Below are 27,322 nucleotides of genomic sequence, written 5' to 3' on the forward strand. Positions count from 1 at the left end.
ACTTCAACATGACAAATGTTACAATATCTGCTGCATCTTGTCTTCAGCAAGGTCACCATATTTTTTTTTAAATTTTTATTTTTATTTCTATATCTACATAGTCTTCAGCTGGCAACAGCTTCAGTTTAGTCTCGTTTCTGTCCTATGACTCTGCATTGTCTTAAGCAAAGTGTCTACAAATCTGTACATTAAGTGCTATATTTAAATTGTACTTTTATGGAAAATGCACATTCTTAATTAGCATTGAACAGGACACTTATCCTGTACATCATGTTGGGTGCATGCATTTATAACTGTATTTACCAGATGAGCCAGTAAGAGACAGATGCTTAATCATGCCACACCCCTTTAATTTATCCTTAATCATTGATTCACATCTACTTCATGTCCCTCAAGTGTTATTTTTTTCCACAACATTTACCTTAGCGTACATTTCAATGTGTGCTGTTCACCTTATGGCTTCAGAGAGGATGTGGTTATGGTCTGACAGAAAGGAAGCTTTGCTGTAGATGGGAAGATAAAGCTCAAAAGCACCTACGCTGCCTCTTGAACACTTTTTTTTTTCTAAATTAACTGTCTTCTTTCTCGTGTTTCTTTCTTTGACGGTGAGCACAGCACAGAGTTCCCATGTCCTGGGAAACAAACATTCTTGGCTCAGCCATGAATAACTGTGTGCTCCTGGAGGAACTGCTGATCAAGAAATCCCAGCAGAAGAGAAGGACTTCACCCTCCAATTTTAAAGTTCGCTTCTTTGTCCTGACCAAATCCAAGCTGGCTTACTACGAGCATCGCCACGGGGTACGTCAGTTGTTTTCTCTCTCAGAGCAGTGGGAGGAAGGATGGAATTTGTTTAATGGAGGGAAGGATGCTAATGGAGGGAAGGATGATCTTTGTTAAATTTTGCTAACTTTTCTGGTCCTTGCTACAGCACCATGCACTGAAAATTGGTCAAATGGGTCATTTAGAGCTTCTGATCAGCAGGCATTTGGTGTGAATGGAGGAAGAAGACTACGAATTTATAGGAAGGATCTAGTTTTATTGTAGGAACTTGGCATGGGCTGTGTGTAAGAACTGTGTGAGTCTGTGCCTGGCACCTCACATGGGGACAGGGTGACCTGGAGAGGCCTATTGTGAAGGTCACAAGTGTACCCTGATGGTATCTGTGAAAAAATAATCCACAGATCTTCACTCTCATTCTTTTCTTTGGGGTATCAGGCTGATGGCTATTAAGGAGGTCTATCTAGCATTTTAAAATAAATTCAGCTGCCACATGTAACATGTGGCCTTTGGAGCTAGCTTCAGATGGGCTGTGATGGTGAGATCCAGGCTCAGGCCAGGCTTTGTTTCTCCAACTTTGCATTTTGCTGATCTGCTAAATATGAAGAAAATTAGAAGTCAATCTGTGCACCCCATTGTGTTTAGTGTTCTAGTGAAGCGAGAATTATTTCCTTCTATTTAGCTGGATATTTGCAGAGCCTCGCTATGGTTGTAAATAATCTTGCTTGTTTTCCAGCAGTCCCTGAACATGCTGTTAATCCATTTTGTTTAGGCACTGTTCCTGTAGGCAGAGAAGAACTGTGCTGCCTTGGATGTAGCACTGGCAACTTCAGATCATCTGGTCTTGCTCAGTTGCAGAAAATTAAGTAGAAACAGAACGCAACAATAAAAAAAAAGGCAAGATGTGCCCTGGTATTTTATCACAACCTATTTGGGGTTACAAACAAGCTTTAAAAGTTAGAAGGTTTAAAGGTTAACAGTCATTTTCACCTGCATGTCGTTTCTCTCAAATATGCCCAATGAAATGTTTTTCTTGCTTATACTTTCTAGCCCATGTTTTTCTCACCTCCATTTTAAACAGGACACTATTCATTGCTGCATACTGTCACTGTCTATGGTTTGAGACTATCTTTGTTTGTTCTCCAAACTATTTTTCAAATGTCATTTTCATAAGATTTTAAATTCCATTATAACTATTCCACTTAATTATTCAGGGCTAAATTTTGAAAAGCATCTAAGTGATTTTGCTGTAGGTGTGGGTGTTTAGAGAAATGTTCGCTACTGGTTTTCTTTGGTGCTTTCTGAGTCTTGGTGGGCTTGACATGAATTGAATGGAACTCTGACTAGATACTTTTGCAGTAGGTGTCTTGTCAGCATCTTCAGGGACTGAAATAGTTTGGAAAATCTGACTTGGTGACTTTCAGTGGGGCATAGGCTTCACACATTGTGTGTTCTTGGAAATTTTCCCTCTGAGTCTTCCAAAAGGTCACTTAGGTGAGATGAGGGTTTGGTGCATCATCCACTTTATCTTATATATTATATATTTTAAAATGCACATATGATATATGTGTAGACATATGTAGGTAAACACACCTGCAACTTTAGAACCTTTTGCACGTTTGAGGCATGGTGGTATATTTGTAATCACAGGGCTGATATTCCATGAAATGCTGATTTTCCTTCTCACACAAACTATCAAAATCAGGCTGTTACATGAAAAGAATTTGTCACGAAGTACAGAAAGAAGAATTTGTCCTGTGAAACACTCCCAGAACCAATCATTAGCCTCTTCAGTAATCAAAATTAGAGCGTGCTGGTGAGACCTCTGCTTGATCAGGCCATTGCTGCTCTGGAGAGGAAAGCTGAGGGCAGCCCATGCAAGAACCATCTTGTTTTGTGCTCAGAATGGAGGCAACCCACAGCATTTGAGTTCACAGCCAGTGGAGAGAGGATTCCAATGATCCCTGCCCAGCACATGGGCTGTGCCATTCCCAGGAGTGCACCAGGACCAGCACCATGTGCAGATATTGAAATCAACGATCTGGTGCTGATTGTCTGCTGCAGTCCCTGGCACTGCTTTGCTCTGCTCCACAGGGGCTCTCTCAGATAATTTCTGGGGCTGGCAGAGGTCAGAGCAGGCTCTCACTGTTACCAGGGGGCAGTTTGCAGGTGGTCCTGCTCTGGAGGTTTAGGGACACTGCTGACAGCTGGCTGCAGTGATGGGGAGCGTTCTCAAGTTCCATGGACTGACATATGGATGGGCCCAGCACATATCTGAGCTTTTAAAGCATGGATTTTTCAAGGGAGATCTCTGGAGATGTTTTCACCATGGGTTTTCAATGGGTGTCTTTAAGAACCCCTTACCAACCTGTCTGGTGGATTGCTGTACTCAGAGTTTTGTACTGTATAGTTCCCATCTCTCCAGTCCCTGGTCAGCCAGTAACAACAGCCTGTGCACCAAGTCAGGTAAAACAACTACTGAACTGCTTAAAAGTTTGAGAAGTCCCACTGATTTCAGATGGATGACTTAAAGTACACACTTATGCATTAAGCCCTGGTTTATACAGTCTGCCTGCATTTAACAGGGTTTAACACACAGTCCCTTTTTCTGCATTTTTAAATCAAAGGTATAAAACAACATTAAAGAATTTTAATCAGTCCAAAACAAGGAAATAAGCAGGCTAAAAGGCTACAGGGATATTTCTGCACATTATACTCAAAGCTGTCAAGACAACTGACATCATAAAGGCAGGGGGTTTTTGCAGTAACTGTAATGGCATTTTCATTGTAATTTTCATCTTTCTGCCACAGCTGACAGAGAGCACTGTTCTCCTCAGGGCCAAGCACACAGTGGCCCTTAATGTTAATGAAAGATATTTACATGTCTCATTAGGAGAATGAGCCCCCAATAACTGACAACAATAAGAAGCTGTGTTTTCTGGAATTCATTATGCAGTGCACAATGCAGGGCTGTCTTAACATAAAGCAAAGCCCTGATAACAGGCACATGTATTCAGCCCCCATCTCTGCTAAAAGACATCAGAAGTGCCTTTATTATAACATGCAAATCAATTCCAAAGGCAAAAATTATTTGTTTCAGGGTCTGATTTTGTAGCTACTGTACATGTGAGTAAACAAGCACATGGGAGTAATAATTTGAACTATTTCAATGAGTTTGATCCTCACTACAATAATGTAGTGATACTCTCAGGGTCCTGGTACACTTGCTGCTCTGCAAAAGCAGCAGAGAAGTGAATTCCTTTGGGGAGGTGTCTGGGACAGAGTTTCAAGTATTCTTACTTAGATGCAGCAAAAGCATTTGAACTGGTGAATTATCTATACCCCCTTTACCCAACAGCTTATGCTCCTTGGTAAATCCTTCAGGCACATAAATATTTTGAAATTTTATATCTTCATGCACTTGGGGGCTATTATTAGTCCAGCTGATAAAGACAGCAATGAAAGGCTCACCCAGAAAATGCCAAGTTCTTTTTTCATTTAATCAGCACAATTCTTCCTACACTGGTCAGATGCTCAGGAGGTCACACAGAATGAGTCAGCCTTGTCCTGGGCTCTTTCATTCAGATTTTGACACTCACATATAAAGATGGCAAAGATGGCACTTCAGTGGGCCTTGAAATCTGCTTTGAGTCTCTTGTTACATGAGAACAAGCAAATAAACTTGGCAGAAAAGACTTTTATCAGCATCCCAGAAACGCTGCAGGTGCTCTGTAGCATTATCTACACGTGGGGCTGCGTGCAGCACTCCAGCTACCCATGGGACAAAAAGCAGTGCTTTGCTCCTCAGTCCAGTCCCTTTCACCTTGATTATTCTGCACAGAATCCAACCTGTTTTTTTCCCCAAGACTCTAATGTAAACAGACTAAAACTTTTCTTCTGATCTCCCTTCTGGTCTTCTTATTAGTTGGAGTGGCCATTCGAACCATTTCTCATTGCTTTGTGTATTCTGAACACCTTAGCAGGCCAAAAAGCTGCAGGGATATTTCCTCTTAGCAGTCATGAAGCTGCAGTCCTCACCTAAAGGGAATTTAATTAAGGTTTTTAAGACAACCTTCCAAATAAATACATCTGACTAGATGTGTCATTCTTCATAACCTGCCATGTATTTATTAGTTAGTACTGTTTGCTTGCCAGAATTTGCAATACCACTTGTTTTCTGATTCATATCTCCAACTAATTTATGAATAATACACATATCACCCACGAAGTCAGGCTTGGCATCTGCCTGCATCACCCATTTCAATGAATTTTTATGCAATAAAAGCAATACAATCCTAAATAAGATGGAGACAAAGTACAAATTTGTGCCTTAATGTCTAGTACATCTCTGAAAACGTAACAGGAATTTTGAATAATCCAAATGATATTATTGGAGTTGCTGGAGGATGAAGTTGATATTGTTTGTCACAATGAGCCTCGTTGCTATTGTGAAATCACAGAGTCTTGGTAATGCTGGTTGGAGAGCACTTCTCAAATTCAGTTAGTCAGACTTATTGCCAGGATAAGATCAACACTCAGAGCAGGACTGTCACCAACACCAGGACAGGCTGTAACATTGACTGGCCACTGCTTCAAAGCCAGGGACAGAGATTCCACATCTTTCATCAACCTGTTCCAGTCCATCTTACCCACTATTTTTCTGGATATTTGCAAAGTTCCTGTCTGTTGCTGTTCTCACTCACGACTCCTGCAGCAGCATCCTGGTTCAGGGTGTTGATATTGTCTAGACAGGATTGCCTTGAGCAAAATGCAGGTTCTCTGTGTCTGGTGTCTGTGGCATTTCTAACTACACAAACATGTGGTAAAGTCTGGTAATAAAAATAGCTTCTTTTTTGCTGGAATAACTAATTTTACCTTCCAGAATATGATTATAATAATTTTCTACTTGCCCTTTCTGTTCCTGCCCAGTTTTATGCCTACTAGGTCCTTTTCTGTGTATTTATTAGTCTTTAGTTTTTGAAGAAAATGTTTTAAATTTCTTCTGAGCAATGTTTTTGCAGCAAATGTCGGATACTTCCATTTTGTTTAAATTGCAAAGCTCAAATCTTTCTTCTGTCAGAGAACATTGAGGACGTAGCAAAATCTTCAACCCATGTTTTCTTTTATATCTTTAAGAAGGAAAGAATACCTCCTAATTTGAATATGTAGCAATAAATATGAGGCTTTCTAATAGTTACCTTTTGTTAGACTTCTCTGTTGTTGCCAATTTTTGCTCCTAGTGCCTTTGACTTTTCTTTATATTGCAATCAGCATTGTAACTTATTTTATTGCAATTCCTGCCCGTTGATCCATACTCTTTCATCCTTTCTGACTGATTTTTAATTTTGGCCTTAAAGCTTAGAATTTTTTTTCATGCAAAAGTGATGTCATATAGTTGATTTAATTTAGCTTCTTTTCTTCCACTGAATCCTTCATTCACTGCAATCCACTGTTCCCAGTCTTTGCTGCAGTCAAGAACAGCTTTGAAGAAACTAATATAGTATTCAGCAGTTGTTCCATGTGCTTTTATGCAACATAAAAGGCTTATTTCCATCATATTACAAAGCTCATTTGAAAGCCAAGGATCTTCCTTTCTTTCTATTTTTTTTCTTTTTTTTCCCTCTTCTGTTTCTTGATGATGGCATTGATTTTCTTGTCCAACTACTTGTGCTGTTGTAGAGATGGGCACCCTGATAACCATCTTGGACAAGACTTGCGCCAAAGAGAATTTTAGAATTGGATTTGGTGGAAATACAAGGCTGGATTTGGTCCATAAGATTGTGTAAGGATAGTAAATAGACGAAGGGAAGCATCTCAAGCACCAGTTGCAGATGGTTTTGTTATTTAACACAATTCTGTGCACTCTGCATCCAGGGTGTGCCCACCCCTAAAAGACCTTCATGTTCTTTAGATGTGAAAACAGCAGTAAAAAAATTTATTCTTTTAGTTCAAGCTGAAGGACGAAATAGTCATGATGGACAGGTAAGACAAGCAGACACATTAAGGAATTTAAATATCAAATACAGCAAAATACATTGGAGATATTAAAATATAACACAACAATCAGGGTTCTACAGAAAATCCCAGTGTTATCAATTATCACTCCTCTCCAATTTTCCTTTAGAACTGTTAGCGTGACAGAAAATGTAAAATCCCTTACAACTTTCTTTTAAAAATCAATTTCTTTAATTTAGTTTTCACATTCAAATTAAAAATTAGTTACGTGTTTTATTTCTTATAAGCCGTGAAACTATCAGTGTTCCTAATGTGAGAAAACTCACATTTTTGTGAGAAAACTCACAAAATACTGAATGAAGAGAGTGTCCAGGCAAAGCTGCTATGAATCCAGTTTTCAACAGTTCTTAATATCCTAACTATTAATGAGAAAATCAGCACATTCCACAGATAAGGAATATGATAAGAGACAGAAAGTAATTGTATCAACACAATTTTCAAGGAGGTTCAAGTTCAAGCTCAGGTATTTTTGTTGGTGGAAAAATACTTTATCAGGAGGGCTACCATTAAAAATAATTCCATCTTGTTCCAGTGATGTCTCATAAGCTTCTGGTTGCTATTTCTACACCAAGAAATTCCTTTCCAAATTCTTTCAGAAGCTCAGCAAGGCCTGAAGAAAACTCCTTGAAAGGCAGGAACACGTCAGTCATTTAAAAGGCTGAAGCTGACCGAGGCAGCTGAGCTCTCTGCCATGGGCAGTTCCACAACCCTCAAAATCAGCTGCTGCCTCTGTGCAGGCTGAACACCGAGCCCAGCTAGAGCAGAGAGACAGAGAACAGGTGACACAGGGTCAAAGCAAAGATCCTTCATCTACTTCATCACCAATTAAGTATTGCTCTTTTTAGTCAAGATGGTGAGTGAAAACAGGGAATGAAGTTTGGCTCAGATTCTTACCAAAAAAACCAAACCCTGATGGTACAGAGAAGGTCATTAAATGCTTGCATTGATGGAAATGTTTTTGTGGTTGAGCTTGCTGAGGACTGGAATTTCCTACCTTGCTATAAATCAGTTTTCCCCTACCCTCCTGCCAAGGAGGCACTGCCAGCCTTGCACAGGAGGGGATGCACAGGAGAGGGGGAGGCAGAAGGTGAACACAAACACCACTGGGCAAGGAAAGCCAGGCTGCAGTGTGGACAGCCCTCAGCAGGGACTGCTGCTGAGGAGACTGGGGCCACATGAACCTTTGATGGCTTGGTTTTCCCCTCACCAGAACAAAAGGAAGATGACACAAGTTGTTACGCAACTTTAGAACCAAGCCAGCTTTATGAAGCACAGGGTGCTGCCTTCCTGCCAAGAAATGCTGCCTTTGGTCTCCTCCTCTGCTCCTTGAAATGAGGCTCTGCTCTCCCCTGCCTCTCCTCTCCCTTCCCTCTGCTCCCAGCCCTGGTGGCTGCACCTTTTGCCAGGGCCCTTTGATAAACCCAGTGGGGTTCAGCAAAACCTGTACCACTGAGGGACCTGGAGCCCAAACACTCGCTGCAGAGCCTTTCAGCCCCGTATCTTACAAGATCTCAGAGCTTTGTGAAGCCTGAGGCTGCAGGGTCATGGTCAGAAGTGTGATCAAAAGCAGACCTGTGTCACCTGCAGCAGCCACTGCTGTCTCCCTGCCTTCTCACCATGCGCTCCACATCCCTGCCCCTACCCCTGAGCTGGACAGAAGTGATTAACTTTTTTTGGGTGAGCAGCGGTGCTGGTGGTCGGTTTCAGCACATGATAGAGCCAGACAGCTCATTCCTCAGGCAGCCACAGGGAGATGCCTCCTTGTGTTACAGGGTAGGGCTGTGTCCATTGTCCCATGGTCAATTATCCCAGCATCTAAAGCAATGAGGAGTCATCTGATTTATGCAGCAGAGACAAACCAAAGGATTGATCAATGAAAGAGCTGATGGAGCCGTGTGGCAAGAGTAGGGGGAGTACAAAAGATGAAGATATCAATGCACTGGGCTTGTGAAGCACTTGGCTCCTTTCAGAGCTATTCCCAGAATGAATATATTGCAAGTCATGGACCAAAAGAAAGAAACCAGGATGGGCTGCTCTGCAGCACGTGTGCTGCTCCTCATGGCACAGCAGCCTGCCCTGGTTCTTTCCACACATGGCTCACAGCAAGACCACTGATGCTTTTACTGACCAGCCAGCTAAAACATCTACCCAATTATACTCTGGTCAGACTGGAAACAACAAATGGAGATCTGTCAGCATGTTTTGTCTCGCCGTTTTAGGAACAAGTCTCTGAGGTTTGTCAGATGCCTTTTCTAAGAGGCTTTTTCTCTCCCTTTCCTTCCAAATGGCCCGGTTGGTTTTGTTGGATTAAAGTGCGGTCAAACATCACAAAAGCAGGGATATGTTTAGTTTCCAGCCCAGTTTCTGGGTAATGCCTGGTTTGTGAGTGGTAATTCCAGTTGTTTGTCCTGCTAGAGGACTATAATTGCTTTCTATCAGCAGGGTCCCATCAGCTGAGGATCTGTTGGGTAATGCTCTAGCTGTGAGACACACACCAATGTGCTGCAACATGAGATTATGAGGAGCTTCCATCACTGAATTGTGTGATTAAAAGGAACACAGTGGGTCATGAGAGCTGCAGGGCAACTGCACAAAGCTCCTTGAGAAGGCTGGACCCTGTCTTTCAGCAGAGTCCAGAAAAGCACCAACAAAAACCAGTGTTTGCAGGGTTTGCCTGGCAGAGCATCGCTTGCTAAAGCCTCAGGGGAGGAATGCATGTGGGTAAACCCCAGGACTTCAAAGGAAGGAGATGAAGGAGGGTTCAGCACTAACAAAATTGAAGGTTTTTATAGGATATAAATGGCTTTGTGCCTCATCAAAAGGGTAAAAATCCCTGGGGTAGAACAAATGATAGAGGAGGTTTTGAAGAAGAGACAGAGGAAGCCAAGTCTGAAAGAAGTGACTAGATAAGAATTAAAGGAAATAAATGATGAAAATGGGGTGCAATAAGGCCTTCTAAGGCTTGCCAGCACTCTTGAAAGTTAATTGGCATTTACATTTAGGGGTGCTTTAAAGCCTTGGGTTTATTGATTTAGGAGAATCCCACACCCCAGAGAGATACACAGGCAGATGTCTACAGGAGACAATCCTGGCAGTAAATCCAGAGACACTGGTTAAACTGCAAGCAAATACAAATACAAACCACAAATGCACCAGCAGAGGCCAGCAAGAGCAATGTGAGACCACACTGTAATAATTTTCCCCTTTTGCCTCAAGTCCAGTTATACAGAGGCAAAATACCCAGCCAGTCGTGCAAGAATGAGGCTTGGGGAGCCTCGGGGCCTCTCTGTTTTGAGGCTGTTTGACAGAGCTCTGTGGCAAACCTTCCCCCATCTCCAGAGGCATGAGCTGCTGCCCTGGTCTAGGCTGAATTTAACTCTGAAAGTGGCAGAGGAGCAGCAGTGGGGCTGGCACAGTGGTGGGGATGGCTGCTGCCCGTGGGGCAGAGCTGCAGGGCGGAGGTGACAGAGGGAAAAAGGGACAAGAGGGGTGGAGGGTGTAAGACACAAAGAGTTGGGGCCCCAGAGAGGGTAGAAGGCTGCCAAAGTCTTGCTGAGTGATAATCTGTGGCAGGTACAAGGCAGCAGCTGAAGTTCAGGCTCTCTCCTGCTGCAGTGTTTGGAAAACAGAAGCTTTGCAGTGTTTTGGTGTTCTTAAACCTCACTGATTTCCGTCACGCTGTCCCAAAGCTGAGTGGCGGGACAGCTAGTGCTTAATCCCTACTGAAAATGAACCAAAACAGGAAACCAGCTCACTCTGAAGAGCAACCTCGTGTAGTGGATCCTGCAGAAGCACCAGAGGCTGAGCCTCAGCTCCACTTCCAGCAGCTGCCCTCACCCCTCTCTTGCAAAAGCTGAGTGGGGTGAGGATTCCACAGGGAATAAGGCACACCAAGGCAGCTGGGAGCCATGAATGTCTGCTCTTTTTACTCTTTCCCCACTGCCCATACTGTTATTTGGGTCCCTGATATACCCAAACACCTGGTGAATGGAAGCACAGCAGAGGATGCCAGAGAAACAGCTTTGTTGGCAAATTTTTGAGGATAATATTTATTTCAAAATTCCCTGTTGTTTTTTTCTTAGCTGAAAAGCCAGAAAAACAAAAATAGTGAAATGTTGTATTTTTTGGAAGACAGATACAGTAAAAATATACATTTTGGATGAAATGAATAGTTTTGAAATTCTCAGTACACAAACTTTTTTTTAATATTTATTGGTTTATATCTTTTCAGTATGAAACAGGGGTGTTAGTAAACTGAAAATTTAATGAAAATAGTTCTTTTTTGGTTAAAAAGGAACTTCATTTTGCTGGAAAAAAAAGTAAAAGCTGAATTTCAAATAGAGGTTTTGACTGGTTCTCTAAAATCCCTGTGCTGAGTTGAAATATATGTATGTGCATATATGTATGTGTATGGGAATACATATAGAGATGCCCAATATAAGAATTATTCTTTAAATGTTTTAATGTCTTACATAATCAGTTAATTTGCTTCTGCTCCATTAAAACTAAATCTCCCATGGATTCAACAGTCTGGTTTAATTATTCACTTAATCCACAATCATTAGCATCAACCAAGTGCTTTCCTCTGTCTTTTAGAAAAAAAGGACTTTGAAGGGTTCTGTGGAACTTTCCAGGATTAAATGTGTGGAAATTGTGAGAAGTGACATCATAATTCCCTGTCAGTACAAATACCCTTTCCAGGTGAGTCTGTCTGTTGACTATACTGAGAGAGACATCACTTCAGTTTGTATTTCAGTAGCATTTCCTTCCCAGTGCAGTTGTTACTGAAACCAGCACTGGGTTCTTGATCTGATCCTCTACTCAAATTTAAATAATCAAAAGTCAGTGAGGTTGTCTTGGTTTGAAAAGACAGGTGTCTGCTAAGGAAGGTAGGAGCCTCCCCTGAAATGGAAAATGTAAAACCCTCCCTCTGAATTGTTATTATTTGGAAATTAAGGGGGCTCTCAGGCAAAGGTATGGGAGCAGGAATAACAGTTCTGTATTAGGGAAGGAAAAAAAAAAAATGCAGTAATACAAAACAACACTGCCAGAGTCAGAATAGGACCTGACACCCTGTGGGTCAGGGTGGTGGCACAGTCCCATTAAATGGTGGCTCAGCCCTCCTGCAGTGCCAGCTGTGGTTCTGCTGGAGCAGGGATCCTAGAGGAGGGTGGAGTTTTCCTCTGAAGATCCAGGGCTGCTGGAGATGGGCCTGCTCTTCCTTGGAATCCAGTGGGAAAGGGTTGCTCCTCTGGGAATGCAGTGGGAAAACACTGTTGTCATGTTCCAAACCTCAGATTCTATCCAGGTAGGAATGCTTGGCTCTTCCCCTGGGCGGAGCATTTCCCAATGGGATGATGGAATTTTATCAGCCATGCTGGGACACCCACTGGCCCATTAATAGAAGATATCTCCTGGAGGGAGGATGGGTTGTGGAAGAGATAAAGAAAACTGCCCAAAGAACAGAAGAAGTGCCCCATCAGATAGGAATAGAATACACAACATTTCTCACCTAACACAGAGGTTAAGAGCTGCATCTGAGTAGCCCCTGCTCCTCCACTTCCCCACATCATCATTTGGCACGTAGCTTGTTGGTAACAGGGCTGCTGCCTCTTTCCTTGGGTGGCTCCCTTGTGACCAGTGCATCTGGGATTGCTTCTCATGGCTGGCTCCTTTCTCTACCCCCTCTCCAGATTGTCCATGACAGCTACATCCTCTACGTGTTTGCCCCCAACCGCGAGAGCCGGCAGAGATGGGTCCTCACGCTGAAGGAAGGTAAAAACCCCTCTGCCCACCCAACTGTGGCTTATGTCTGACCAGCTTTGTCACAAATAATGCTGAGAAAATGAGCAGGAGGAGTCAATGTCTCCAGTCTCAGCAGTCAAAATGCTTATAACCCAGGCAGTGGGTTATAAAATCAAAATGCTTGTACATCTGGTGGGTGTGTTTTCAGCAGGCAGAGGAAATTTGGATGTGGGATGGTTTATTTGGGGACCTTAATGTCAGAAGGTGTCAGAAGATGGACCAGCTCTGTTTGCTGGTGCCAAGCAAGGGACAAGAGGCAATGGGCAGAAATCATGCCCAGGAAGTTCCACCTGAACATGAGGAAGAATTTCCTTGTGCAGTGACTGGGCATGGGTTGCCCAGAGAGGGTGTGAGGTCTCCCTGCCTGGGGATATTCCAGAACCATCTGTGCCACATGCTCTGGGATGATCCTGCTTGAGCAGGGGGGCTGGACCAGATAACCCACTGTGGTCCCTTCCAGCCTGACCCATTCTGGGATTCTGTGATTTGTGTCTTTCTAGAATAAACTCTTAACAAATGACTGTAATTTGAGGTTTCTGCTTCAAGAAGAGATGAGGATTTTCCTACGGCTATTTTTTTTTTAAATAACCTTTTCTACACAGAAAAATTTTCATCTCTTATTAATAGATTTTTTTGGTTACATGACAACCTTGCTAGAGAATCATTATTATTAAGGAACATTTTTTTGTGGGTAGCTTTCATTTCCTGTTCACCTCCTGAATTGTGCTGTGGTTCACTTGCATGGTGCTGCAGTAACCAACACTGGGGGCAGAGACAAGCAGAGCGCTTGACGTGAGGAAGGTGTTAATTAGTTACATAAAACTGCACCAGGTTTCTGTCACAGCTTTTTTCTGTTTTACAGCACTGCTGCTGTATTGTTCCCTCTGAAAACATTGTGCCTGATAGAGATATTGTGAAGTTTATGCACTGACTTTTGCAATCAGTTATTCTCCTACTCCAAGCTTCTACTTTATCACCTCTTCTCATTCAACATTTGTAGACTGTCCCCTCCTTTAGACTATTTGAAACAAGCCTGTAGAAGCTGCTTTAAAGAGCAGATTATTTCCATTTAGTTCTAGATGACTTCTAGAATGAACGTGGATGCAAATAAATTCATTTTCCGCCTTCTTTTTCTTCCCCTAATGTTTTTCAGAAATCAGATACAACAACAGTTTGGCTTCAAAGTGTCATCCAGACTTTTGGTTGGATGGCAAGTGGAGATGCTGTGCTCAGACAGAGAAGATGGCAGCTGGCTGTGTGGTATATGACCCCACCAAAAACGGTAAGGGACTTGTTAAGACCATCCTGACATGGGAAATATTTATGCCTAGCAAAAGTAGAGGATTGAATCTCTTTTGTACAGAACATCAAAAAATATTATGTTAGATTTCCATAAAGAGACATATTTCTAGCTTCTTGGGATGTTCTGGCTTATCTTTTACTGTATGTAAGGAATTATCTTTTTTTGAATTCACATTTTCCCCTGTGTGATGCTTGGAGCTGGTTTTGGAATGAGATGGAGAGCTAAGAACTTGATCAGCTGTGGTCAGTCAGCAAGCCATAACAACTTTCTTGAGATAAATGCATTCAACAGTGCATGTCCTATTTTAACGAAACCAAGCAAAACCATATTTCCTCTGTGGTTTTCAATTATGGCCAAGCATAATCTTTACTTTGTCTCCTGAAAATGAACACAAGTGGTCAATCATTCTTCACCAAAGAAACATTTACCTTGTAATTTTTACCTTGATGCCTTAACCAATCTGCACCCCAGTTTCCAATTCCTGCTGAGGCTCACTGTGTAGCTGGCAGGTCTTGCTCTCAAAGTCCAAAGCTCACTGTTCATTGGGGTTGTATCACCTGTATCAATTCATTGCATTGGTGGTTTCTCCCTTGGTTTTGTCCTCACCTATTTCAAATTATCTTTCTTGATTTCTTTTCAGCCTCAAAGAAACCTCTTCCTCCCACTCCTGAAGATAACTGGGTGAGTGCAGTGATGCTGTCCTTAGTGTCCTGCCCTGAGTGATTAACTACCAGTGGGGAATATGTCCTTATTAGTGTTCACCACAGGGCAGTGACCTAGAATTTCACCTGTGATAACACTCGCTAGGTATTTTCTGTACAACTGAAATTTTTATATGAAATTCATTGTTCGAAAGTGCCAAAGATTCTCTTGCTGCCACCACACTCCACTAAATGGTCTGGGGTGCTTTGAGGCTTTTAAACCCAGGGGATACCAGTGCCAGGAAAATACCACTTTAGAGAGCATGCCACTGCTTTTTATGAATATGAATATTAATATGAATGTGAATGTGATGAGCCTTTTACCTAATTTGTGCAGAAATTGTTGCTGGACCCAAGGGAAGCAGTGGTCATAGCCATATATGACTATGAAGCCCAGAACCCCCAGGAGCTGACGTTACAATATCATGAGGAATATTATGTCATTGACAGCTCTGAGGAACATTGGTGGCTGATTCAAGATAAGAATGGGTAAGTCCCTTTCCAACAGCCAATGTGCAAATCCTTTCTAATTCCAGTTTGTTCTTCCATTAACATACATGTTTATTCCCTCTTGTTCATCTTTTGCAAAGCATCCTCTTATTTACAGGGCAAAAGTGATGGAAGGTTATTTATGGTAACCTTCTTCCATTTGCTGTTGCTTTAGGCAGCTGATGAAAAGGATCTGAAAGTTAATTTTACAGCAATAAACAATTCAGACTGATATTTGCAGTGATACACAGGGGGGGAAATTGTGAACCTCTCCATGTTTAGAGATGCAATCAGTTGTTTTCTTCTCCAGTAACCTCACTCAGTACCTCCCCACCAGCACTTTTATCATGCAATGAACAGGCAAAGCTTTCAAGGCTGACTCCTACAGATGCAGTCTGTCAGCACACTCACACTTGTCTTGCCTCTCAACAGGCATGAAGGCTACGTGCCAAGCAGCTACCTGGTGGAAAAATCACCTGAGAATCTGCAAGTTTATGAGTAAGTTGTGCCTGTGTTTTTCCTGTACCTCTGAGTGCCCTGGATTTGAAGCTACAAGCCGCAGATGCCCCCACCCCACCTCACATTCCACCCTGGGGATGCTCTATTCAGAAGCTTCTCAGGTGAAACTTTCCTGGTCTAGAAACACTGACTTGGAGTCTTTTTATGTTTTCAGGTGGTACAATAAGAACATCAGCAGAAGCAAGGCAGAAACACTGCTCAGGGATGAGGTAAACCAGTGTTATGTACAGGGGGGATGGGAAATAATAATTAATTAATGACAAATGAAGCCTGCAAGGGCTGCTGTGTGTAAGAGAGATGAACCCTGGGTTCCTGCTCTGTGTCCTTAGTGTGTGATGTGAGATAAAGGACCACCAGCACACCCCCCTTATCCCTATGTTAGCTGAGCATGGATGGAGCTGTGCCATCCAAACACACCCAGTAACTGCGACTGGTGGAAAACACTGCTTCAGAGCACTGTGCCAGCTGAAAACTGTGATTTTAGCTCATCTTTTCTGCCTCTGCAGGAGGCCTGTGGATGCCAGTAGTTCTCTGAAAATCTAACCAATCTTGTGCTGAAGTATTTTGGGTGAAAGCCAAAAGTATGGCTGTGGGTTTTGTTTTTTTAATTGTGTGTGTGCATGTAAGCACACATCTTTCATTTTTCAGTTGAGCCAGAGTTTTCCAGTGAAGACTGTACTGAAAATACAAAGAATAAGCTTCTTGTTCAAATTTTCCACACAAACACAACCTTAGTTTTTAAATCAGTTCTTACATTAACAGGTGGCCCTGTTAATAAACACAAATAAAGTGTTCCTTCCTGGAACAGTAATATTTTATGGAAATAGCAGCAATTTCTTTGTGCTTTAAAAATTCTTGTACAAGGTACTAGAGGAAAAGTCCACACATGGTTTAGTGGTTTTATTTTTTCTTTCAGTCCTACCAGTACAAATTTTCTGTGGTAACTACCCCCATGTGACTGCAGAGACTTTTGGTTCAAAGCCTTGCAAGCCTCACAGCTCCCCCCAGAAATGTGGCCAAGTTTGTGAGTGATCTTTGGCCAGGCTTGGTGTCAGCTGAGAATGGAAGGGCAAGAATAGAGCTCAGAGTAACTTGGGCAGGATGCTGCCTCCAAAACCTGCCCACCTCCAGTCCTGAAGCCCTCCCTGTGTGTGATTAAATGCTTCTACAGCAGCAGAGAGACTTTTTCAGAGCTTTCCTGTGCCAGATATTGTGCGGTGCAGATGCAGCAGATGTTGTGCAGACACTGAAGGGCCAACCCTGGAAGTTCACAGCTCAGCAGGCTGATCCCACCTGGGCAGAGCTGCACAACCAGCAGCTCAAACCAGGGGTGCAGGAGCAGCTCAGCCTCTGTGTTCAGCTGGAGCTGATCAAAGCTCTAGGGAAGGAGACCCAGGCAGGGTGCACTTGGTGGATTTGCTCTGCATCAAGTGTTGTGGGTGGGTAGAAGACATGACATGGAGGAATCCTACCTGTAAAGCAGAGGAGGAGGGAATGAAAAAAATCAGGCACTTGGGATGCCAGATGAAATTCTTCTTTATCTGCAAACAGAGGAAAAATGTGGGGTTTATTACCAATATATAGGTCAGTACAGCACATTCCAGCCAAACTGTGATGTTAAATCTCCTTTGCCATCTGATCCATCTGGGCCAGTGGGATCATGCCTATGAGGCACTTTAGCTTTCAGATGAGTGGAAAACAATGATAGTGAAAAGTTAAAAAGAAAAATTGTTCTGTGAGTGTCAGACTGCAGGAGGATTGCTTTCTTAGCCATTTATGTTTGGATACTGGATGACTGGTGTACCTGTGAAAGGGCAGGATCATGTCCAAGGTTTTCCAGTTTGGGGTACATTGGTAAATTATCATTCCTACACTCCCATATGGATTCTCTGGTGCTGGATACTCTGTTGTTAAAGCTGCTCACTCCACGGGGAGCATTCACAGGGATTTGCCTTTCCACTCGGCCACACATTTCATTCAACATGTGTTCTGTCAGATAGGGCTGAGGGCAGTCAATGGATTCAGAATTTCCAGAGGAGAGATTTGGAGCGACAAAGAGGCACACCCACATGTACTAAGCACAAGTGCCTAAGTCTCATTTCCTCTGAGAGCTCTGAGAGGAAGCTGAGGTGAAAGCACCTAACACCCAAGACAGATCTGCAGGCCCTGGGCAGCCACCAGAGCTGTGCACGGAACACACCAAGCTCTGTCAGTGGGGTGATGGCTCTTTATTTTCCTATATGTTTAGCACATCTTCATGACAGGGCTGAAATAAGCACAGCTTTACCCCCAGCCTACTTATTTTTATTTTTTTTTCTTCCATTATGTCTCTAACCAGTTCTCTTTCCTTTGCTCCTGTTCCAGGGTAGAGAAGGGGCCTTCATGGTGAGAGATTCGAGGCAGCCTGGCATGTACACAGTCTCTGTTTTCACCAAAGCATTAAGGTACAGCTGAGCTCAGCAGCTTTTCACATCAATTACATCAATGAAATGGCTTCTCTGAGTGTGTAATCTCTGTGTAGTTGTTTTGGCATTATAACGAGAGAGCAGAAGGCTCATGAAAATGATAGAGGGAAAACATTTCCAAAAAAGGCAGAAGAGTCAGCTGCCAGTCCCAAAGTGTATTAAAGGCTCCACTTCTCCCTGAATCTAAATATGTGCCCATAAATAGTCCTTTGGACATCACTGGGGTTGCCATTCTGATGGCACTGTCCCCTGAACTGAAGTGTCAGTGGGATCAATGTGGGCTGTGTGCTGGACTCACCAGAGATGGGTAGTGCAAGGGCTTTCAGTGATGGGGCAGAAAGTTGTGTTTCACAAAGAAGAGGCAGAGAAACTTAGTACACAACCTTCTCTTATCAGGAAACCTCAGCCTTTCTCTTGAGATGAGACCTTCTGTGAGTGAGAGGGAGAACATACAAGTACACAGAGTTCATTAGCAACTGCAGCTCACTCCTTGTTCCTCCCCCATTCTTTCTGGGGGAAGGTTCTCCCCTTTGCTCACTTGTTTCTGTTCATACCCCAAATCCCTGTCTTTTTGCTGCAAACTATTTTTTCTCAAAGAAAACCTCCTCTTTTTCAGCACGGACAACAATCCTGTTATAAAGCATTATCACATCAATGAGACAACTGACTTTCCCAAGCGATACTACCTGGCAGAAAAGCACGTGTTTGACTCCATCCCTGACCTCATCAACTACCACCAGCACAATGCAGCAGGTGAGAGAAGCTGATGCTGAACAGAGATGTTGCTGGTTTGCCAGGTGACGGTTGTGAATGAAGGAGGGCTCCCAAGCCCTCTGTCCTTACAAAGAAGTGTTAAACAGCATCACCTTTTCTCCCACTTATTCTGAAATGACCAATTCAGGCCAGCTTCCAGCATTACATCCTCACTCTGGTTGCCCTTCTAAGGCTGACCATGGCCAACACAGATGTCATAATGACATATTATTTCTGAAATGACCATTTCAGGCCAGCTTCCTGAAGCATTGCATCCTCCCTCTGGTTGTCCTTCTAAGGCTGACCATGGCCAACACAGATGTCATAATGACATATTATAGAGAGTCCTGGGGATGTATCACCACTGCCAGGCCAAGCTATCTGCTGGAATTACACTGCAGGGCCTTCTTGAGGTGATCTATCCCTGGGCCTTGATTTGACACAAAGTGAAGGACATGGGCAGTATCCATAACCAGACATGTATCCATCCCATCCTACAGTCCAGGAGTACCAAGGGAAATACTGGGCTTCAAAAATACCCTATAAATACCAAGTATCATTTGGAAATTCTTCAGAGTTTACAGAGGCTCAAGGCTCTGGATGTGAAAATGGGAAATAAGCTGAAAGCGCTCAGAACTGGCTTCCTTCTCTCAGGCAGGAAACCAGAGCCTGCACAGAGGTTCAGCTGCCCTCAAGTGGAGCTGAGAACTCAGTGCAATAAATCTGCTTCCAGAATCCCAGCTGCCCTCTGGGGTGGTGGCAGCCAGGCTCCCATGGCTGTGCAGTAACAGGAACTGTCCCCGTGTCCCCAGGTCTCGTGACGCGGCTGCGACACGCGGTCTCCTCCTGGAGGAAACAGGCCCCCATCACCGCAGGCCTCAGCTACGGTAAGGTTCTGCCATGACTGCATGAGAATCACACTCCTGGCTCGCTGGCTGGGTGATCCTGCACATCCCCACGGGTATTGAGGAATATTTATGTGGTTACAGCCCCAATAAATGGCTTTCTTCAGGTCTTTGCACTGCACTGTTCACCAGATTGTCATCTTTGTCATGCTGGTGATAAAGGACTGAACTGATTGTGCAGTGCTTTGAGGGAGGTGATGAGAACCCAGAGTCTCAGTGAAGTCAACATTAAATACCAAAATGAATGCTGAACGAAGGGGATGGAAATGGGAGCATAGAATAATTTGATGAAGGCTGAGTCTCTCCTGAAAGATGCCTTCATTTGAATATTGCTGTCAATAGAATTTTGCTGGTATCATCTTTATTGTAATTCTTGGAGACTTCAAAGAAACTCAAGCCCCATGTTGTGCTGGGTACTGCACATAAGTATGGTAAAAACAATCCTCCCTGAAGAACTGGATAGGCAAGACAAAGGAGGGAGAAAGGGGATGTTGTTTTTCCTACCCTTGAACATGACTTGCAGCATGGACTAGTCAAATGAGCTATCAGAGGTCAGACAGGCAATTTGAGGGAGAGCCAAATAGTCTCACTTGGAGTCCTGCCTCAGTGTTTAACCCACAAAAGCTTTTTGTTTGGCATTCTACTGCTCAGTCCTTAACTCTTTCTCCCTGGCAACCAACAGGAAAATTGGTCATTAATGCCTCTGAGCTCACCCGTGTGCAGGAGATTGGCAGTGGTCAGTTTGGGGTGGTCTACCTCGGCTACTTGCTGGACAAGACCAAAGTAGCCATAAAGACCATCCGTGAAGGAGCAATGTCTGAGGAGGATTTCATCGAGGAAGCCAAAGTCTTGATGTAAGTGCTAGATTCCCCACAACAATCACACCCTGTGGGATTCATAACACTGAATGAAAGTCAGGAATCTGAGTATGGAATTCAAACTTGGATTATCTGCTATGTATCTTAATAGTAAATAAACTGGTGAGCTCTGGTGGATACAAAGGAAGGCAATTCAAAGTGTAGGTGAATTACTCTGCTTCCAAGTCTATCAATATCCAGAATGGTCTTCCAGATCCCTGCTATTCAGGAAGGCAAGGATAATTGATGGTGCATTTTGGAGAGCAAAGTGGTTTTTCTCAGAAAAGATCTCTTAAAACTTAAGGACAATTTCATTGAAAAGCCTTACCTGTAAAATGTTTTGCTTTGCATAACTGAATATATTTGTCTTTGGTTTTATTGACTTTTTCTGCTTTTTTTTTTTTTGCATTTCCCTCCCCACAAGACAGACAGAAATTGATTTTATTTTTGTTTGAATGGTTTTCCAGCAAAATATTTTGGTGACCACTACCATTTAAATGGAATTCTATTTAGTCCTTGGTCTGCACATCTGCAAAGGTGATCTTTGCAGTGAGCTGGATGCAGCCCTGTGGATAAATTGCTGTGTATAATATACCTGCTGTGAGGATAGCAGGCACTGAGCCTATTTCAGCCTCTTTCCCACCTTCTCTCCCTACCCCACAGGAAGCTGTCTCACCCCAAGCTAGTCCAGCTTTATGGTGTGTGCTTTGAGGATGCTCCCATCTGCCTGGTGTTCGAGTTCATGGAGAACGGCTGCTTGTCCGACTACCTCAGGAGCCAGCGGGGCAGCTTCTCCAAGGAAACCCTGCTGGGCATGTGCCTGGATGTGTGTGAAGGAATGGCTTATCTGGAACAAAACTCTGTCATCCACAGAGATCTGGTATGTTGGTCCCATGTGGACTTTTTCTTTGCTCCAGAGGGGCTTTTTCCTCTGCTTTCTTCCTTAATTTCAGCTTCCACACTCCTCCTGCCTGTTTGTTTATAGGAGAACCTGTATCTGCCCTCACAGCAAAAGCAGCACAAATACTTTAGGGAAAAAGAAAATACACAAACAAGCCCTGGAGGACTGATCAATCTTTTCCCCTTGACTGGTTTTGGGAGAGAAGAAACAAGCCATAAAATTTGTCTCTTTTTTCTTTTTTTCCTTTGGCACCCCAAGAACCACAGTACTGACCCTCTTCATATCTAAAACCAGTGAATATTACAAAAAGACCTGTTCTAGCATAAGTCATGTATAAGCACGCATTGATGATAAAATAGTTTTAATTAAGGGGTTTTCAGTCAAACTCCATCAGTCACTGCTGCAGTTTCATTAGGCATGCAATGACTGTGAGTAGCTGTGGCTATTTTAGGGTCTTGCTCCACCCTTTCTGGGCAACAAGGGCCTGTCAGAGTGATGGCTGAACAGCTTTTCTGGCAACAGGATCATGCTGCAGAATGTACAGAAAGCATGAGGAGCTCAGGGGTTTGTCCTCTTTGTATGGCACAATGTCACTTTGATGCTCCTTTTTTAAGCATGATCTGCTCTTCCAGGATAAAAGCCCCTGAATGGCTGTGACAGGGTTTTAGCTCTGACCTGATGCCTTTGCACCTTGTTTTCTTGCAGGCTGCCAGGAACTGCCTGGTGGGGGAATCCCACGTGGTCAAAGTGTCTGACTTTGGGATGTCGAGGTAAAGGCACTGGGGCTGCGCATGGTCCCCTGGGGCTGTCAGGGATGGGGTAACTCAGCATTCCCCCTTCTTTTCCTCTTCCAGAATTGTCCTGGATGATCAGTACACCAGCTCCTCAGGCACCAAGTTTCCAGTCAAGTGGTCTGCTCCTGAGGTTTTCTCCTACAGCAACTATAGCACCAAATCTGACGTTTGGTCATTCGGTAAGGAGCTCTTGTCAAAATAGAGAAAATTCAACAGCCCCAGCTGGGAAAAACAGGGGCTCAGTCCTCAAGGAAACTCTCCTCAACACTGCATCCTCTGGACTCCAAGGGTGTTTGGCCTGAATAATAAAAAGCGAGCCTAAAACATTCAAGTGAAAGAAAGGAAAGAAAATGAAACTACTGAGATACTTCAGAACATTTCAAATATTGCCAATTTAATGTATTACAATAATACAAACAATGAACTCTGTTTCATGGTGACATAGCAGGAGTGTCCAAGAAAAAGGAGGAGAGGAGAGGAGAGGAGAGGAGAGGAGAGGAGAGGAGGAAGACATTTAGGCACTCCATCTCTCTGCATGTCAGTCCAGGGGCACTGATGCCTCACTCAAACCCCCTGCCCTTCCAAATTTGCTCTGCTGATTCAATTTGCTTTATGCTGATCTGAACATGTTATTTCACTGCTCACACTTCTCACCTCATTTCCTGCTCCACAATGCATTGTTTGATGATTTGTGCCCATTCTTTGGTCTCCCTTCTGGACCCTCACAGATAAGGGCACCGCTGTGTGTTTTTGCCCAAAGCCATAACAAAGGCTGTCCCCTGGGCTGTGGATCTGGCACGCTCATGGGCCTGGCCCCTCTCCAGCCCACACAGTGAATGGGGCAGTGTGCTGTGCACAGCTCACAGTCAATGGGGTGCCACTCAGCCCTGGGGCCAGCAGTAAATAATGCAGGATTATAACCTTTGCTGGTCTGTGCCTGTGGATTCTGTGCTTCCCTTGCCCTTTGCTGGCTGGAGCTGTGGCTGGAGCTGTGCACTCCTGGGGTGGCTATGAGCAGCACAGTGGGAGCTGGGTGCTGAGGCCCTTCATAGACTCAACAGAGAGATGCTTCAGAGAGCACCAGAGATCCTGGCTGGCATCCTCAAACTGTACAGCTGTGTTAGGGCCTGTTTTTTCAGCTCCCTACTGAGAATCCAAGTGAAAATGCTTTTCCAAGTAACTGGCACCAATGTTGAGCTGCAGAGAAGAGCAGGTGGAAAGTGGCCCTGCTGAGGATTTTATTTGCCTCTTCGTGATTTTTTCCTGTTTGGCTGCTTTAGGAGTGCTGATGTGGGAGGTGTTCAGTGAAGGTAAAATCCCCTATGAGAATCGCACCAATGCAGAAGTGGTGGAAGAAATCAACGCAGGATTTCGGCTCTACAAACCCAAGCTGGCCTCCAAGGCAATTTATGAAGTGATGAGCCACTGCTGGAGGATGGTAAGTATTGTACTGGATAGCCCTATTCCCCAAAGAAAATAACTCCCTTCCCCTTGGCTTTAAGGAGGAGAGACTTGTGCACTCCACACGTTAACAGAAGATAAAATCCTGGAGGTGAAGCACTGTAGCTTTTATCTGCACTAGCAAGCAAACTCTGGACTCTCTGCCTTTTATTTGACTTCACTGAGAAGCCCATGTAGTGCACCTAACTCAAGTTAATTCCAGAGTTCCCTTGCTAAGAAAGCTGTGGATTTGTGGAGCTGAGTTCTAAGGGTGGTAAAAATGAAAGTCAAGCCATTACAAGGTACTTAGTGTCCACCAAGCCAAATTCACTGGTAATAGAAAAGAAACATTGCACAGAAGGAAGTTGGTTCTTCCAGTGGCATTTTCTCTGTAGGAATAGATTGTATTTTTGTTAATACTCAGTTTCTTCCCAAGGTTTTCCTTGCTAACTTTGCCATTCCTCTCCAGCTGACATTAATGTTCTTCCTCTCTCTTCTCTCCTTTGCTCAGGGGAAAGATGAGCGGCCATCCTTTTCTCTTCTGCTGTTTCAGCTGAGTGAAATCTCTGAGTTTGATGTGTAATCATGGCACTGCGTGCTCAGCACAGCCAAGAGAGTCCTGAGGAGAGAGAAGGCTGGATTTTCCCTAACAAAGCATTAACAGAACACCATAAGCACTTGCCATATGCCTGGGGAGAAGGAGAGGGCAGAGGCTGGTACTTCCAGACAGACAAGATATCCCCAGGCTTTCCAGAGCCTAGACAGACACAGGCTTTGGTTTGGCCAAGAGTGTGGTTTGCATCTTAAAACCAGAAGTGACTATTGAGCATGGAGTCCTGAACCACACAGTCCAGCAAGGGTGTTTCTCCTGAAGAGACAGCCTCAAAATCTAGAGATCTGACATTGCTGTTCTAACTCTGTGAACTCCCAAATGAAGGTCTTCCCTGGAGGGAGATTAAAAGAAGTCTTTCTTTAACTGAGGAGCAGTGTTTAGACATTTCCCCAGCTCTCTAATTCAGAGTGGGCTGGACCTGAAAGCTCTGAAGAGGAATAAGCCTGGGGGACACAGAAGCAGGCTGGATTCAGTGACTGCATTTCTGCTGCTGGTATTTCAAGGTGGTTTTGTTTTCCCTTTGCATGATTTTCCCTGCAACTGTGGCATAACAGGAACAGGATTTGGATACCTGGTAAGCTGAAGTGGTGTCTGTGTGTGCACACGAGTTTGTGAGGGAGGAAGAGAAAAAGAAATGTATGTGCTGAAGAGTCTTGAAACTCTCTCAAATTGCATTGTACAGTGAGTGGGAAAATGGAACTCTGATGCAAATGACGACATTCTTGGAGGGAGGAAGTCAAAGCTGAATGTTTATATTGATTTTTTAATTCAGTCTTTCTACATCAGAAGATTAACGTGTGACCTCCACCCAAATTCTTAGAACAAAGTATGGAGGAATGAGCACTGCAGAGTGTTATGTGTCCACAGTCCAGGACAAGACAGCGTCCCAGGATCTGATTACCTGTGAAAGGTACAGGAATCTGCCCCTGAACTGGTGTATTGGGCTGGAAGGAGCCAGAGGGCTCAGGGGGGAGCCAGGAGGAGAAAACATGCAGAGTATGTGCTCAGTGCACCAGTGATCATGAGAACTTTAAAAAGTAACAGAATCACCGCAAGACTTCTCCATCTCTTCTGTGAACAAAGGCACTGACCAAAAAAAAAGTCCAGTGTGAATGGCATGCCTGGGTTCTTCCTCCTCAAGGAGTTCCACATTATATAGTGACAGCAGAAGGTGTAAACAAAATCCATCTCCTGGTATTTCCATTAAAATCTGTGGTTTCACTGCAAGACAGAGACACTGTTTTGACATAACTGACTTCAAACCCAAAGTGTGGGTGTTGGTGTCCTGCAGAATTTGTAAATAAGACCAGGACTTTTAGCTAAGCATTAACAATCACTAGGGAAGTCAAGAGGGCTCACAGATGATATGTGCAGACATGCAATGTGTATTTTTGATGCTTCTCTGTTTGGGCAGGTGAGAGCACGAGGAAACCTTACATGACAGCAGCTTACAAAAGCTCTGAAATGCAAACTTCCAGCAGCAACCTCCTGTCTTTACACAAGTCAGGTTCAAATATGTTTGCCAACAAAAATGGAACAAGGAAATAATGTAATCCCATGATCTCACATATCCTGTGTCAAATTATTTCTTCATAGAAGGAGGCTTAATTTTTGGTATTTTTCAAGCTCCTTGTTCTAGGGTGGCTTGTAGGAGCCAGAATATCTTTTCAGGCATGTGGAAATGGGCAAGGCATCAGTTCCTGCCTTACACATCTCCCCACACTGTGACAGGGGTGTCTACAGGCTCACAAAGTTCAGCTGACTGCCCCCACCATCCTTGAAGGACCCAGGGGTCTGCTGAGCATGAGGACATTGCTATTAAGGAGCAGCAACATTGCTCTGTTAGGTGACATTTCTGAGGTTATGTTTATATTTGGATAAGTGTAATATTTATTAGCTAGAGTGGGTTGCACAAAATATTATTGTGATTATGTTCAGTTTTATTTTGCAGTCTTTCTATGCACACAATGTGAACTTTTACAAACAATAAAATTGCTGAGTCCCAACTGTGACTTTCACTATGTGTGAGCAAAACTGCAAAAACCATGCACCTATAATCAAATACCCTCCACCAAGATGCAAACAGGCATCTTCTGGCTTTCTGAAATATCTTTGTTCCCCAGAACTGTGGTTGTGGGGTTACACAATGTGCTGGGTTTATGGGAGTAGGAAGCATTCAGAATCTCTGCAAATATGGTAATTTATTATACAGACACCAGATTTTTAGGTCTAAATATCCATTATGGTGGCTTTAAATTCTCTGAATCTTCATAAAATTGGTGGTGGTAATATCTGAGTGCTCCCAGAGGGTGTTTCCCCATAATTTACAGGGCACCTCAGGAATCTCAAAAGGGCACTGCCAGAGTGGGATAGCTGCATGATAACAATGCACTCTAACACAGTCTTCCCTCACCTCAGCAGTATCCAAGGCAAGTTTAGCTGGGTGCCCTTCACGTGGCTTGACCAGATCCGTTCCCCACAAAGCAGAGGTGAGAATATCAGTCTCCCACTGCAAAATGAGTCACCTTTCTCTGAACACCCCTTCCTTGCTTCTCTAGAAAGCATTTCACACGTGCTGAATGTTTAACACAGGTCTGCCTGGCTGTGTCTCACCAGGGTGGGAGGTTGTGCCTGTCCCTCCTTTTCCCCGCTGGTTATCCCAGGTGGGTGCAGGGCTCTGCACACTTGGCTGGAGCCAGGGCTCAGAGCTGTGTCCCAGCGTGTCCCCAAGCTGCTGCTGAGATGGCCAGGCACAGGCACAGCCAGGCTGGAGCCCCTGCTAGCAAAGGCAGTCAAGCAGGAACCTCATCTAGAAAGAGCAGCTGATGCTTCTCAGTGGGGACCAGGGACTGCAGCGTGGCAGCATTAACCATGAAAAGCTCTTTTTTGGGCATAGGTCAGTCCCCCTGCGGATGTGGGTGTTGTTCCAGTGCACAATTACCTTAAAATCAGGCCTGAAAAAAAATCTAGAATTACCTGAAGTAT

At 43.8% G+C, this 27,322-nt stretch overlaps 1 protein-coding gene across 2 annotated transcripts; it reads left to right on the plus strand.

Annotated features, from left to right (window-relative positions):
• Positions 1–627: 627 nt before the first annotated feature.
• On the plus strand, positions 628–26,312 carry ITK (IL2 inducible T cell kinase). Of its 2 annotated transcripts, none has more exons than XM_041481978.1 (17): positions 628–798; positions 11,389–11,493; positions 12,486–12,567; positions 13,751–13,879; positions 14,541–14,581; positions 14,939–15,090; positions 15,523–15,588; positions 15,764–15,818; positions 17,974–18,053; positions 18,691–18,827; positions 19,640–19,714; positions 20,415–20,586; positions 21,253–21,469; positions 22,196–22,260; positions 22,345–22,463; positions 23,565–23,722; positions 24,236–26,312. In XM_041481978.1, exons 1-17 carry the CDS (start codon positions 628–630, stop codon positions 24,305–24,307), a joined length of 1,896 nt encoding a protein of 631 aa, XP_041337912.1. In that variant the 3' UTR covers positions 24,308–26,312. The 2 variants fall into 2 exon arrangements, with proteins under 2 accessions (XP_041337912.1, XP_041337913.1); XM_041481979.1 differs by having other exon boundaries at positions 661–798; positions 14,541–14,590.
• Positions 26,313–27,322: the final 1,010 nt, after the last annotated feature.

The sequence above is a fragment of the Pyrgilauda ruficollis genome, unplaced genomic scaffold (genome assembly GCF_017590135.1).
Source record: "Pyrgilauda ruficollis isolate IOZ18807 unplaced genomic scaffold, ASM1759013v1 scaffold57, whole genome shotgun sequence".
Classification (NCBI taxonomy): Eukaryota; Metazoa; Chordata; class Aves; order Passeriformes; family Passeridae; genus Pyrgilauda; species Pyrgilauda ruficollis.